This window comes from Ornithodoros turicata, chromosome 3 (genome assembly GCF_037126465.1).
Source record: "Ornithodoros turicata isolate Travis chromosome 3, ASM3712646v1, whole genome shotgun sequence".
NCBI lineage: Eukaryota > Metazoa > Arthropoda > Arachnida > Ixodida > Argasidae > Ornithodoros > Ornithodoros turicata.
The window spans coordinates 17939274-17955779 of record NC_088203.1 but is presented as its reverse complement, the minus strand read 5'-3'; the positions used below and the strand labels follow the sequence as shown (position 1 = coordinate 17955779).

Here is a 16506-nt window from a genome sequence, read left to right as displayed (position 1 = left end):
TGAACCGCGCCAATATATCTCTCGTGAATACGTATGCGACAGTCTGTGCTTGTTCAGTGTTCTACGCGGGTCAGGTGGACCATGTTTTATGCACGGTAACTTTTATGACGCTCAGCAGGAAACGGTGAGACGGCGACCCACAATCACTCTTGAGAGCGTGCTCTGTTACACATCGACTTCCTCAGGGGTTACCTTAGAGATCGTAAAACATGCGGGCATAAAAAACAAAACAAAGAAACAAGATAAAGAGGACCAAAAGGAAGAGGCAAGCAGGCATTTTGATAAAGCAAGGGGTAGTTCACATTTCATAAATGGTCCAAATCACGCTGTACTTTGTAATAAAAAACGTTGTACTTTCCTACTTTTTTCATCACTGCGAAGCCTGTTAGAAAGTACGCACTGCACGCTACGCGCCTTCTCAGTACAGAAAATAATTCCTTGATATCACGGGTAGTGTTGCTGTGTTGTCGGTTCCGGTATGGCTATTGGAAGATCTCAAACATAGATCCCCTCCTGCAAGCAGCGACGTTTGGTGGCGCTATAGCGTTTGGAGCTTTCATTTCATGATAAGCGCTCCTTCTGTGCGTGCTGGTGGTTTTAAAGATGAGGTAGTGGAGCGCATGCGCACTAAACGTGAAATTACTCATTGCATAGGCACTGAAATGGTGGAGCTGCGCAATGATCAAAAGCACACATGACCTGTGTTTCTGTTCTGCTTCGGATGCAAAGATGGACGGGATAGCTTCGTCTACATTGCAATGTTAATGTACAGGACATCTTGAACTTCTCAAACTTCCCGTTCCTTTGCTGTAGACGCATGCGTTTCGAAATGCGTAAAATTACGCATGACTCGTGTGGGATTGTATATGTGTGATTGGAAGACATAAAACACCAAGTGGCAATATTAGTAAAAACTGGTCGCAGTTGAACGGCCACGTTGCTTTAATTTGTACTGCAAGTTACGACATTATTTGCTTTCGAACAACAAGATTCATAACTCAATATGCAATGACAGCATTTGAAATTAGCAGCGCACAATATACCTGTATCTGTACAAGGCTGAGATCAAAAGCGATAAAACCCCGGTGCAGGGGACACAAGCAGGGACTGCTGAGATCAGGCAGTACGCGATGCAACATACTTCTTGCAGGAACATAATTTTCGTTTGGTAAAGCTAACACCCACTAACTCCCACACCCACTAACACCCTCCTCCAAAAGATCTTACGACATCCCCCCAAAAAGATCCCCCATCCTGCCAATAAAGAGAGAAAGCAGAAACGTCTGAAAAGCCAGCAGTTACAATCTGGCACGTCCTCTAATGGAGTGACAAAACAAATCTGTTTACCGTCCAAGAATTAGAAAGTCTCCTTTCGAGCATCGAAACACCTGCACTTCAGAGACGGTTATTGGCGCAAAAGCGCCGTCAGCAAATATCTCTCTTCAACGATTGCCTCCAGGGGAAGATCCTAACAACTCGTCTCGAAAATAGACAAGAAAGAAAGGGGAAATGGGGAACAAATCGATGTGGAAAGCGGAAAAGAGGAAGACCGACCCGCGCGCTTCGGAGCAGCCAACAAATGGCAAGCGACTTCCATATCCCCTTTTTCACTTCCCCCTCTCTCTCTGTCTCTTACGCGGTAGTCACGACCGCCGAGCGCCACCCCGGCGCCAGTGCGTCCCAGCCGCACTGTCGCCAGGGCAGACCTAAGCCCCCGACCGGGCGTGGTACACGGTCTGGAAAGTGTACAGTGCACACAGTCCATGTGCGACGAAGGAGATAGCGTAGCGTTCCATTTACAGAAGGTAGACCCTTATGATGTCACGCGTGACGTATCGATTGATTGATTAGAGGGAACTGCGAGTTGGCAGTTAAGGCTCAGGTTGAATAACCGCGTGGGAATTTGGCGCCGGCTGGGGTTGTCGCTTACGTTGATGAACGCGCGCGTGCATGAGGTCGAGATCTTGATGTGGACGGTTGATGATGCTGTAATACGGCAGATGTTTAGTGGCACTGTTAGGTCACTACATAGAAGAGCGTTGAACACGTGGAAAAATAAGAATATTCTGGTTGTTGAACTCTGTCGCAGCTCAAATGAACCAAAGCGCTTAGCAACGCTTAGGACCAAGGAGCTGAGTTCGAGGTCAGTAAATCATAAGATATCGAAATAAAATAAAACCCGCGTCAGAACTGCACGCACTACTTCAGGTAACATGCACCAAAATCGAAATAGGAGACCAGATTGCAAACTGTAGTGCACTATTGCACTACAAACTGCAAGTGAATGTACACAGAGCAACCCCCGAATTCATAAATGTGACTTGACTTGAAGCTCCATCTTGACTTGTGCAAGTCTGGACCAAGATCTACCTTCGCTCAAGACTGTCTGCGTGTTTCACGAACCCTGATTTACTGATTTATTTGAGAATTACTTACTGTACCCATTACCTGCTGCATATTAACTGTAACTGCGTCTGGGAGGATTTTCGCACAATTCTGCACTTGCTTTGCAGTATGAAACACACGACATTTCTCAGCGTCAGGACTCATAATATGTGTTACACCTGTCGTCTGGCACCAACACTTCTGCAAAGGTCCTGTAAGCAAATTGATGACGCATCCGCTCATGTAAAGCCAAGACAAGTCAAGATTCTGAGTGTCATGTAGCTTCCAGAAGCTGCAATACTGGAGCGCTACCCAGGTTGGGTTCAAGGTAGCCCGACCGCTGACTTGAAATTTTCACCACACGTGTCAAGTGCTGCGTAAGAACGCTTCAAGCCGAGTCGGGTCCCTGAAGTGCATTGACACTCTCCCAAGGCAGCAGCAAGTCAAGTCGCGATACATATCTATGTCCTGAGGCAATTGCCTTCATATGAATTCGCGGGTAGGTTTGCAAGTATATTTCACGGAATCATGAGCAGAGCAATTGATTTAAGATATATGTGCTTATTGCAATTCACCGAATTACTCAAGCAAACTACCCAGTTTGCCTTCCTTAAGTTCACTGAGTTATCTGTGCCTTAATTACAAAGCAGTCACGATTGCGTTAGATTACAACCACATCAGCCCAAGTTAGAAGCGTCATCTATCAAAAAGCATTATGCAGGGATTAGCGCACATTGCACGCCACCGAAGCTTAACTGCTGAGCGGAAACTCATTATATCTACAAGTAACCGTCGGCAGTTATAAATGTTCGCTTATCCGGCTCGGATGAACTCAACGTAACACGTTCGCAAGAATATGAAGGTTTATCCCATTACGGTGCAACTGCTCGCGAACAATTTGTGCACAGTGGAACACCAGAATATACTGCGAGTGAGAGATTGCATAGAGTGGGGGGGGGGGATATGTTTATTAAGAAAAAAAGAAAGTGCTGTATAGAGTGCTCAGCCAATGTACCAGTTGCGATAGACGCACATCTTCGGGAAGATTTTATCCCTGCACACCAATGGGTATACGTACGTACATGCAAATAACTGTACAGTTATTTTGTACAAATAACTGACCAACTGTTGAATTAGTGTTGTTGTTTGGAATATTCGTATACATCATTGTGTAGTTTATTGGGCTCGGTACGTTTCATTATGCGTTGTAAATATCGCCAGCAATATTCGGTCGTATGCAAATAAATTTTCTGTATATACAATCTTATAAAGAATATAGAATGTCTATGCGGTGTGACCTCAGGTAACGAATGTGGTTCCCTGTATAATGCACAATGCCTCTATAGGAGTGATAAAGGAGTATAAAGGAGGGATAAAGGATTATATAAAATATTTAAGCGAACACGTAACTGAATTTTGTAACATAAAATGCACAACCAAAAATTACGGAGCCACTGATATTGATGATGAAAGAGCTAGTCTTCTCCTTCGATTGCGCTCGAAAGTCATATTGAAACTTAACGAGTTGGTAACCATGGCGACGTTTTGCTGCATCCTGGACCTGTGTCCTATGCTGAATTTAAATGATGCTGTGCCGACATTTGCCACCAGACGTTTTAGGAAAGCACAGAGAAACACGACCGGTAAAGGGACTCTATCCCGATCCACCTGCCTGTCTGTTACAAGAACATTCTTCGAAGCAATGTAGAACTTAGTTCATGACCTGGTATCTGCATACTTAATCGGGCGAGATGACAGAGGAGAAGAGTGTTGAGGAAAACCCACGTCAAGGTGGTGTGGCAGAAGAAATGGTAAGAGTATGCGAACAACGCTCGAAGGAACGATGGAACATCCGTTAGAAAACGCGAGGGAGAGAGCTCGAAGCGATACTGTTATAGCAGACGACGCAAACAGACGAGTAAGGAATATTTCGTGGCGAGCGGACCTGTATTCACGCGAGTGACATCCTCACGGAAGATCCTACTGGAAGAAAAAGCGATAACGCTGCTCACTGAGCCGAAGTTCCGTCTCGTGTTGTGTTGAGCATTCAGACGGTGCCGGAATATCGGGAGTGGCGTACTGCGCACTTAGCAGACGACACCGTCAGCGTCTTTTCCTGTCGTCTGCTACGGAATATCTTGTGGCTGTGTCGCAGCAGATTTCCCACGATTAGCGGTGTACGTGAAGGCACGACGTCGAGCGCTCGGGCTCACGTGACAGCAGGATGCTATGACGTTTTCGCATCTTCCGCTTCTGGGCGAATATCGCTCGTGTGAATACACTGTAAGTGTCAAAAGTGTCGCGACGTTCCTACACATAAAAGGTGGCTGCATATTCGGGCAGGCATTGCGCCGAACTCATTCAAATGTGTGTATAAAGTGATGGGCTTATATAAGGCCGTCACGTGGTGATTGGCCCTATAAAGTAATCGCTTCAATACACGGGTGCTTGGAAGCCCTCATCGAATCTTCTCTTTATGAGTATGTTACGATATCATGCAGAATAACTCTGCATGGGTAGTAAAACTTATAACGATGTCTGCAGTTCCTGTTGTAAACGCAACATACCATGGCCAAAAAAACATTCACTGCAAAAGCAAGCACATTGCATATATTAAAGTTGCAAACACGCACCCTACAAGCAGGTGTAATTGCCCGTAAGCACCTAAGGGAAACGAAAGCCGAGAAAACCAGGCTTCATTACTGTGGCCGAGCTAATGAAGAAACTGTCGTAAAATTCGGGCGAATGGATATGGAATCTTGCCAGCGTTTTAAATCGCATCGTTAATGAATAGCGCTAACGATGGGGCTGACCATTAAACCAAATTGGAATCGTGCGTTATTTTCGGGTTGATTCCTAATGTGACTATTCTTGCACTTTCCTCAACTGCCGTTACCAGAGAACGTCAGAGCGCATCCGGTGGATTTGAAGACCGCATTTAGTGATCGGCGTGCTGCCTTCATCGTTACATGTGGAAAGTTTTGCGATTTGTTCGCAAACGTAAAGAGGGGAGTTCAGGGTATAAATATAGCTTACCCAGGTGGATAGTTATTTCATACAGGAGCAAATAACCGTAAATAGAGCAGGGCGCTGTTCCCAAGGCGGGTGTGCATATATTTTTGTTTGTTTGTTTTTTGTCCCACATTAGTTTAGGGTTCCGACTTTTCGGTGTTTTGGTCGGGGAGTGTTTAGCAGAGTTTTCAATTTCTGAAAACTTTTGACTTTTATTGAGATACCTTTTGAAGAACCCCCGAAAACTCCCGAAAATTTCCCAAAAATTGAGGGCACCGGTGGACGCTTCACGACTTTTGCCGAATCAAAAAAACTTAAAAGTAGAAACCTAATTAGCGATTGCTTGTGATAGAAACAGTGACATCAATATAAAAAAACACGAAAAACAACAGCAACAAAGAGTTTTATCTACGGTTATCAAAAATCCCAGCGTAAACACTCTGACAAGAACGGCAGCCAGTTGATCGATTGGAACCCGAGTCACCCCCTGGACCCCGCGCACGTGGGGTACACCTTACAACCGGGCCGCAGAAGCTGATAGGAGCTGTGGTAAAATGTCTATGCAAGTAAGCCGCTACAGTTATCGTCTGGTCCGCGGAATGTCTTCCGGAAGCCAAGCACCATGAATTGATCATTCGCGGTTGCGACCATTACACCACACCGTCGAAAGTATGCGACGGCGAATATATGACGTAATGGTGGCTCCGTGGATACTATGGTACAGATCCGATCTGCCATTAGTAAAAGTGGTGTTGTTTCCGGGGTCGGGGGGACCTGGCAACGACGATGCTATCCAGGACGTTCTGAGACGTCTTGCCTCTCTAAAGATAACGGATAGAAATAGGCGAGATACGAATAACAAGTGGGATAACAAGCGGGATAAATGGTTAGGGAAAGCTTAGGAAGATGAGTACACAATCTTCTGTGGCTCATCTCATAGAGTCAACAATACAAGATGCGTGCCTGGGAACACTTTGCGGCGTTGCATGCAGCTGAGTGCTGGTCACAGGAGTCCTGCTGCTCCCGCCTTCTTCTTGGCCGCTTTTTTCGTCGCCCTCCAAATGCTGTTGCGGAGCTGGTGACGTCTGGCGGGTCTGTTCAGGCTAGTCCAGAAGCCGTTCGGTCAATTTTTCGTGACCACTTCGCCGCCTTGTACGGCGCAGTCGTGCCTGCTGATGACGAAACGCAAAGCTTTCTGCCGACACACTAGCACTTCGTCCTTAGCGCAGATCCGTTTACACTGGACGAGTATACGGCCGCCGTTAAGGCCCTGCGAACTGGAAGGTCTCCCTGCTCCGATGGTCTCCCCGCCGAATTCTATAAGTGCTTCTGGCGTACGCTCTCTGGCCCGCTGACAGCGTTATTCAATGGCTGTTTGGCGAACGGCCTCCTCTGCCCGTCCATGCGAGAGGGTGTGGTAACGTTACTATGCAAAGACCCGTCTAGGAAGCGGGACCCGATTGCGCATCGGCCTGTTTCCATATTTAATACGGACTACAAGATAGTTTCGACCGCAACTCTGCGTATTTCCTTAGTCCTGGGTCTTGTAGTTCACCCCTGTCAGGTATGTGCTGTTCCTGGTCGGTCAATCAAATTGCACACACAGGCCCTGCGTGACGCCATCTACTGGGCGCACAGGCGTCAGCAACCCGCGGTACTGGTGTCTTTTGACCAGAATAAGGCGTTTGACAGGGTGCATCATGGGTATATGTTCGGTGTACTGGAGGTGGCTGGCTTTCCTCCCGTAGTGGTGGGCTGGATTAAGGCCCTATACAGAGATTCCTCTGCCGTTGTCGGCGTGAACGGGGGCGTTTCCGGTAGGTTCCCCATCATGACCGGTGTGCGGCAAGGCTGTCTTTTGTCCCCGGCGTTGTATGCCATGGTGTTTAGTCCTCTCCTAGAAACCTTAGCAACCTGCCTTCGACCTGTTATGTTTCCGTTGCCAGGCTCGTGGAACCTCCCTCTTTTCGCGTATGCAGATGACTTCTCCTTAACCCTCAGTAACGAGGACTCGATAGGTCGTGTTCTCGTTATTTTAGAGAGATACGGTCGAGTATCGAATGCGCGAATCAACAGAGAAAAAAGCGCTGCGCTGTTCATTAATGTCACTCCCTCCTGTCCGTCTCCATTCGGGATTCCTGTTAGGAATGAGGTGCGGATTCTCGGTATTCACTATAGCAAGACTGGGGTCTCTCCTCTTTCTTGGTTGCGTGTCTCTTTTCCTTTTTGTGTGTGAGGGCTTTCTTTTTTGTAGTTGGTAAACCTGGGGGGGGGGGGGGCTCCGTCGGGGGGGGGGGATTAGGAATTGAAAAGGTGACCATGGGCATGGATGGATTTCATTTTGTCGCGCGTGCCTTTCCTTGTGGGCAATGCTTCTTCAGAGCCCTGAAGAGCTGACTAGCAGACGATACTCTAAACCAATCAGTGAGCCCGGACCCTGTAGCGTCAGCGGAAGGTCACAGGCTGGTATTGCTCTCCACCACCATTGCGCACGGTCGTTTTTTGCGGCGTACGCTAAATTCAAATTCTGCGATAATTATGGTTCTGTGGGGTGAATTACTTCTCATGGTGCTTTTTAAAGGCCTACTTAACCGTTTTGTAGAAAGAAAACAGGATGCTAAAAATGACTTCTGTACTACTTTAAGTAAGAAAATAAAGAAAAACAGGTCTTCGAAGAGTCTTGTTTGCTCAAGTGAATCTCCGTTGGGGTTCATGCCATTTTGATGTGTTCTTTCTTCACTCTATACAGCCACTTTGACTATATGGCGCTCAGATATGTATGAAGCGTATTCCTCACGTTTGTTATCGCTTCATCCCCCATGTTGGCCACACGTCAGGAGCGCGGACCTGCACGAGGTACGTGGAAGGAGACTTCGTGGGCTCCAACGGAACGGGACCTCGCCGTTACCACTACCACTGCCCTGGAATATACCACCCGGAAGAATATACAGAATGTTGTGGTCCGGAGCAGCCCACAATGTGCTGCCCTGCAGACAAGTGGTTCTACGAGATTGATAACACGTACGTATATCACCTGCCTCAAAAAATCTTCATACTCAGGCTTCTGAGCCTCTAAACACAACATAGAATCAAACGGTATTTCGTGCACTAAACAACTCTGCAAGAAGGAATGTAAATCAGTACCCAAGAGCACTGTATTATCATCGTAACCTCTTGATGTGTGATCTTCTATCTGAGAGAACTACGCGCGCTTTCTAGTCAACAATGCAAAGTGGCGTGTTTCGCCGAGAGGTACTTCATAATCCTACTCTTTATCTACATTGTGCTCTCGACAGGCTCTTTTGTGAGGACCTGCATTATGTAGCGTTTTCTGTACGTCCGATGTTCCTGGATAGACGCTCAGGCTGGCTCTCTCCTGTCAACACGAATTTAAGTGCAGCTTCCACGTGCGTGCTGTTTTGCCTAAGCGGGGAGGACGAGACAACTTGTATTCGTGAATTACATTTCATTTCGAGCCTGCTTGTGGTTTCTTCCTGGGATTATCACGTTAGGAAGGCATAGAGGAGACAGAGAGAAATAAGACGCGCATGTGCGGACGCCTGAAAGGGAAACTACTTTCGCGTGTAAATTGCGTAGGAGATTTTCGAGCTGCTGCTATACAAGCGAACTGCTACAGGTCAACTCCGCCCACAAATCCAAAGCCGTCTGTGATTCGCTTAGAGAGGCACGTGACCAGGAGCGCTGCCAGGATTTTTTTCAGGGAGGGGTGGTAGGGCAGAATGTTTGGAGTGGTGGTGCGTCAACTGCGCCCGCACCTACATTGTCTTAGCTCAGAAACCCTACGTTTCTGGAAGCCAGGGGTGCAACGTCCCCCTTTGCCCCCCACCTCCACCCCTCGTGACGGCGCCAATGCGCGTCACTGCTGCTCGTATACACTGCTCATGTTCCGTTAACACTCGTCGGAGATGACGTACTTGGAGCAGATTTGCATGCTTTAAAAGGAAACGCGTAAAATATCCGTGCTAAGGAAATGTGTGTATTGGCTACCCTTCTCCTTTGCTTCCGCCATCTTATCGTGTGTCCCACTCTCAATGTGAGCAGACTTCATTCTCCGCTGGCAGAAATATACCTGCGTGACTGTAATTCTTAACTTGTATCATCGGTGGTTCTACTGAAACTTCCACCTCCGCTGACAGGACGAACATAGTAAATACGACAGCGTGTACGACTGCTTCCATGGCTACGCAAGGCATAGGCTTGACATGATGCCCTGCCGTTGCCTTCAACATCCCGCATATAAGGCATCGCACTGTCAGCGCAAGGTCTGCACCCCTAGATTTTCTTTTGCATGCATTGACAGCGTTACGTAAGAGAAGCCTTGCAATCAACTTTAGCTCCAGTACACGACTTTCATTTCATTTAATTAGGCCCTTCAAGGCCCGAGGGCATAAGGGGTGCATATTACATGAGGGGATTACGCTGAAGCTGGCGGGATAGAAGCAAAAACGATTAGCTTTTTTTTCTAACGGTACCGCTCGGTCTCCGTACAGACATGAGAGACGGTACACTGCAACTGAAGGATTTATCCCTGATGTCAGTAATATATGCCACTGTATATGCCACAGCCTACAGCTATGCCAATACAGTTTCCGAGAGGTGGTCGCGCGGACCCCTGCGCCACACATCGTCACCTATTGGAAAGATGATGCATGGTAGCATATATCTTCGCAACAGACGATCCTTAAGGCGTGCGGGTCTGCGCGCGGCCTCCCCTATATAGGAGACGATATTGGTGTAAGTAAGAGCCGCATATTAAAAGCGAGTCTGGCCTTTGGGAGGAGTCCCAAAAAGAGGCTCGACCTGTCAGTCACAGTTCCGTGCCTCTGATAGGTTTGCATGTAACCACGGGGGTCGCCATGACACCTTACTACTACCCAAAATGGCGATGAAAACAAAAACGGTGATGCGGGAATTTCGTGCAAAAAAAAAAAAAAATCACAGACTACTCTGATTTTACGCTGCAGATCTAAATCATCATATACGTTTCTCGAAAATCAGTTTTAACTGATATCCGCTATCGATGTACAACCAAAAATAATAGGTTTTGTCGTCAATGTTAGGCCTAGTGAACACGGCGATCACAAGGAAATCACAACAAAAACGGCACTGTGCTGCACAATTTTAAAATTAATTACTGAAGCTGATGGATATGAACATTTTTGCTGAGATAGCCGATATGCGTGGTATAACAACAGTTTCTTTTTTTTTTTCGTTGTTAGCGCCGCGAAGCAACTGTGGCTATGAGCGGCGTATAGACGTGGATAGGTGGAGAGAGGACAGCAGGAAGCAGTGGGGGACAGAGGTGTTAGTATGCGTCCTGGGCCGACTTCAGGGAGGACTGTGCCGACATTCATCTGGAAAGTCTTCGGAAATCCCAGGGAAAACCTGTGACAGCACAACCGGTGACAGGATTCGAACCCGTGTCACCTCCCAGTCTCGGCGATAACAACAGTTTAATAAAAGGAAATAGGAACAAGATTCATGTTGGAAGCTGTGCTCCCAGACGAATCAGTCAGAAGAATCACTGAGACCGTGCTCTCGCGCATCGTCTTCGGTGTCCGCCAAGCACCCCACTAGCGCCACTACAATACCTCCCCCTTTAGGTCGAGAAATAGCGGTCAACGGGACGACGGATTCTCAAGGGGTATTGGCGTGTATTGCCACCTGTCGGTGTTGCCTCACTCGAAGGTGCGATAGCTTGCCCATCCATTGGTACTCAAGGACGTATGACGATTTCCGTCATCCAATGGCGGGTCTTCCACTTCAGGAAATGGTAAAGGAGATTCCGGTTCCTCGAGCACAAGATGTCGATCTGTCACTATCTTTGAAAATTCGCTTTCTCACGATTCCAAAGATTCTCTGAGCTTAAGATGGTCTTTATCTACACGATGAACCTTCCCATCAGCATTCCGCACGTGGAGGATCACTCTCGCTTCCTTTACAATAATGTTTCCGGTATTCCAGTGACCTTTTCTCTGTAGGTCAAACATCCACACGCATGCAAACGATCGCTCCCGTGCCCGTTTATCATGACAACGCTTTTCTCGTTCTCTGGCACCAGCATCCATGCATTGGGAATCGAGAAAGGATCACAGGGCCTAACATCACTCAACACAGACCAATAGTGCATGCTGTTGAGCCGCTCGCACGGTGGACGTCCTGTAGATGCATGCGGCGTTACTCGGTATTTGAACAGGAACTTACTGAAGGTTTCTCTCCCCTCCGTTGCTGAGCGAGATAGCGCTGTCTTGAATGTTCGTACGAAGTTCTCGGCTTGTCCGTTGGACTTAGGATGATACGGAGGCGTCCGAACGTGATGAACTCCAAGTTCAGCAAGGAAGGCATTAAACTGTTGACTGGTGAAGGGAGGTCCATTATCTGTCGCCAGAACCTGTGGAAGCCCATGCTGCACGAAAATGTCTTTCATTGCATCTATTGTCCCCGTTGCTCAAGATGCTGCTATAGGCAGCACCACTTATTGAATGCGTCTGTTATTACGAGGTAATGTTTCCCATGCATCTCTGCAAAGTCTGCATGTAGTCGAAACCAGGGTTTGTCGGGGGGCTCCCACTGATGAAGTGGAACCGGGGACTCCTGGGCTGGTATGGCTGCACACTGATGACAACGTCTCACTGTGGTTTCGGTATCTTTATCGAGGCTTGGCCACCACATGTATGAGCGGGCAAGCATCTTTGTCTACCCGACATGACAGTCATGAAAAGTGTTCAGTAGCTGCACGCGACACTTGTCAGGAACTACAGTACGTAATCCTAGAAGTATGCATCCTCTGTGAGTCGTCAGCTCCGCTCGTCGTTGAAAATATGGTGCGAAGTGAGGTTCGGTTCTCTCATGCCAGCCGTTTGTAATAAACTGTATTACTTCTTTTAAACATGAATCTTCTTGTGTGGCTTCAGCGATCCGCTTCGTGGTGACCGGAAGGGTTGACATCCGAAAATCTTGGACAGCATTTGTTTCTTCATCCTCGACGTTGAAAATACCATGTTGCATTTGCTGATCAAATTGCAGATCAGGCCCTTCTGGAAGTCTTGAAAGACCGTCAGCATTTGCGATGTTCAATGCCGACTTGAACTGGACGCCAAATGTGTAACTCATAAGGATGATAGGCGAGCGTTGCAAGCGGCTGGCTGTAGTAACGGGGATGCCTTTGGACGACCCAAAATCACTGTTAGAGGCTTGCGGTCTGTGAAGAGCGTAAACCTCCTCCCCCAAAGGTATTGGTGAAATTTCTTGACACCAGAAATTATGGCGAGAGCTTCCCGTTCTATCTGGGCGTACCTTGATTCGGCGGGTGTCAGAGGTACTCACCTGTCAAGGTCAAGGTACTCACCTGTTCCATGATACGTTGAAACACCGCTGGTGCAGACGCGATTCTGAACGGCATTTGGTTGAACTGATATAGACCTTTATAAGTGTTGATGACCAAGAGTTTATTTGCATCTGGGGGAACGCCTTGGACAAATCTAGTTTGAAAAATTTCTCGCCCCCGTTTAGCGTTGCCAAGAGTTCCTCTGGCCGTAGTATGGGATGCTGCGTAATCTCGATCAGGGGACTCATCGTAACACTTAAATCCACACAAACTCTTACAGCCCCATTTGGATTCGGAACGACTACAATGAGAGTGGCCCATTCCGAGACTTCGGCAGGTTTCAAAGCGCCGTTCTTGACTTGACGATCCAGATCAGCTGCAACTGCCTCCCGAGTCGCAAATGGAATGGGGCGGAACTTAAAGAACCTTGGTCGGGCGTCCTGTTTGAGATGAAGGTGAACTAACGTTTTAGTACATCTTCCCCGCTGACTGCGAATTGGACTACGTTGCCAGAGGTTTCTCCAACGTCGACATCGAACTGATCTTGTCAACTCCCACTCCTCCAGATATCTTGCCAACAAATAACTAACGCGTAGACACCGATCCAAAAAAATAAGGAAGCCTTGGATAACTAGAGAACTTTACTCACGCATCACCGCAAAGAACAAGCTCTTTCAACGGTTCCTAAAAACGCGTGATGGCATGATATGGCAGGAATTCAAACACATTCGTAACCAGTTAGCCACGGATACAAAGAGAGCGAAGGAAGAATACTACGCGCGGTATTTTACAAATGAGCGGAACAACCCACAGAAAGTCTGGAGAACTGTGAAGAGCTTAGCATTTGGTAACACCCCACCACCGCTCCCTACAGAACTAACCATTGACTCTATATCGTATCAGGGCTTAGAACTAGCTAACATGGTTAATAACCATTTTGTCAATGTTGGGGCAACAGATAGCGCAGATCCCAGTTCTACAACCTTCGTTGGCTGGTTCCCTGTGAGTTCTGTCTATCTTTATCCGGCTACAGTTGCCGAGATTGAGGGGATATTGTGCGGATTAGATAATTCGCTGGCTGCTGGCGTCGACGACCTTAAAGTAAAGCCAATAAAGCACATATTGCCACTTATTAGTGACAAGCTCTGCTACTTGTATAATAATATTTTAGAAACGGGTACCTTCCCTGACGCATTAAAAATGGCCAAAGTTACACTAATTTGCAAAGGAGGAGATGGAAATGACCTCAATGACTACCGCCCAATATCCGTTTTGCCACTCTTTTCAAAAGTGGTGGAGAGAATAATAAATGACAGACTCACCAGATTCCTTTTGAAACATAACATAATAACAAACGCACAATATGGATTTCAGAAAGGGAAATCCACTGAAACCGCATTAATGAGAATCAGAGACCAGATTGTGGAAAATATAGAAGATAACCGGTATACTGTAGGCATATTCCTAGACCTAAGAAAGGCGTTTGACTCGATACAGCATGATATTTTACTGCGAAAATGTTATTCCTATGGTTTACGCGGGAAGATTCACGAATTAATAAAAAGCTATCTGTCTGAGCGCTTCCAATACGTCAAGCTTCATGGTTATGAATCTAATAAGCTTTTAATAAAGTACGGGGTACCCCAGGGATCCATTCTGGGTCCACTCTTATTCCTTCTTTACATCAATGACATCGTCTCCATTCCTAACACACCAGATATAATTTTGTATGCCGACGATACTAACATCTTTTTTTCCCACCATAGCCTGTCACACCTTGCCACGTTGATAAACAGCTATCTAGAACACCTTTCCAGATGGCTAGCAGCAAATCGATTAAGGGTAAATGTCAGCAAGACGAAATTCATAATATTTCGATCTATCAACAAGGTCTCCGACCCGACGTTCTCGCTAAGCATTAATGCGATTCCCTTAGAACAGGTTTCTGAGATAAAATTCCTCGGCGTATGGTTTCACGAGAATTTATTATGGAATACGCATGTTGATCACCTTACAAAACAACTATCCAAGGTAATCGGTGCTATCAGTCGTATTAGAAGAGCACTGCCAAGGTGGCTCATGAGCAATATTTATTACGCACTTGTCGATTCCAAACTCTCCTACTGCCTGTTAGTATGGGGCAACACATCAGCAAATAACCTAGGCAAATTACACATTCTCCAGAGAAGAGCAATACGTTTTCTAACAAATGCCGACTTCTTTACTCCTTCTCCAGACCTCTTTTCCGACGCTCACATTCTTACTGTTAAACAAATGTTCATTTTAAAACTCGGAATTCATATTCATAAAGAAGTTAAGGAAAATCGCATAAACCTTACAACTAAAACCACGACGTATGGGCTAAGGCACTTCAGAAATTACAGAACGCCATGTGTGCGAACCAACTACGGGTATCAATCCATGGCCTATCTAGTGCCTCAATTTTTAAACAAATTTGCAAATTTTGTAAAGCCTGAGTACACACAGGCACAGTTCAGAGGACTCTTCCGTTCATATTTAGATGTCAATTATAACATTAAGCTATTTTAAAATGGTAAACCTTAGTATGGTTGCGTGTGCCTTTGGCTAAAGGACACTTTGCACAGCGCTGTATTTCTTTTTTCTCTTTTGTGTGTACCATCTAGGTGAGAGATGAACATCCACGAACAGTGGAGTACTTGTACTGTACATGTGAAAAATGTTATCAATGTTACTACTGCATAATCACGTTGCAATAGACACTGTAATGGCGCACAGATATCCGCCGACTGTTTATGTTTGTCTGTATGCATTCCTGTTTGTCGGTCCAGGTACCTCGTCAGGCTCCGCCTTTTGTACTTGGACCTCATTTCTGTATTTTTGGAAATGAGATAAATAGAAATAGAAATAGCTCGTTGAGGTTTACGCCAAGCTTACGAATCCACTCTCGTACAAGAAGGTTGGTATGGTGCATTCTGGTGAAGAGAGCTTGCAGTATCTCTTCTTTTCCACCGATGGGAGCCTTAAGGTCCGCCGCTCCACGAAGTGGAATTTCGTCCTTGTTAAAAGCACGTAAGCAGTATGGAGATGAACGTAGCCATGGCTCGCCCAGTTTCTTCTAAGTGCGGTCGTCCAGCAGTGTTGCTCGGGTTCCAGTATCTACCTGCAACACACAACCTCATTGCCCTCGACGCTGCAAGTCAGGAACTTGCCATCTTCTTCGTCAGCGAGGAACACATCAGGCACAAGCTTTACCTTCGTGACCCTTTTACCCTTCTTTTGTTTCATCTGTGGTCCAGAAGAACGACACATTTTTGCAATATGGCCCGTCTTCCCACCGGCATGACACTCTTCTGTGCGGAGCCTACGTGATTCTTGGAGGGGGTTGGGTAGGGGGGGGTTGGGTTGGGGGGGGGTTGGGTACATCTGTAGCAAGCCGCGCTGCTGGCGTTCCTATTTGCCACCTTGTGCACATCCGTCTCCACATATGTAGTCGCTTGGATTCAGCCTCCGCGGCTAAGCAGCATTCAGCCAGCCTAATCGCCGATTCTAACGTCAATTTCGTTTCCAACACAAGCAGGACACGAAGACGAGTGTCATTAAGGCCAATGATGAACGCAGTGAGCAATGAGCATGCTCGGACATCCGTTTCCTTTTCGTATTCGAAACGAGAACTGACTGCAGATAATCGCTGAACGAAGTCCCTGACTGATTCGCCATCTTGTTGATGCGTGGAGAAGAGTTTGTACCTTTCAAACTCCTTTAAGCTTTCGTGCGTAAGG

The 16506-nt window shown here is 46.8% G+C and overlaps 1 protein-coding gene across 1 annotated transcript in view; it reads left to right on the top strand.

Moving 5' to 3' along the window:
• The window catches only part of LOC135388242 (uncharacterized), a 42531-nt gene that overhangs the window by 20853 nt on the left and 5172 nt on the right, over nt 1–16506 (top strand). The window contains exon 2 of the mRNA XM_064617656.1: nt 8235–8418. Within this exon, the coding sequence (XP_064473726.1) occupies nt 8235–8418 (184 nt within the window). The remainder of the gene's footprint in view (nt 1–8234; nt 8419–16506) is intronic.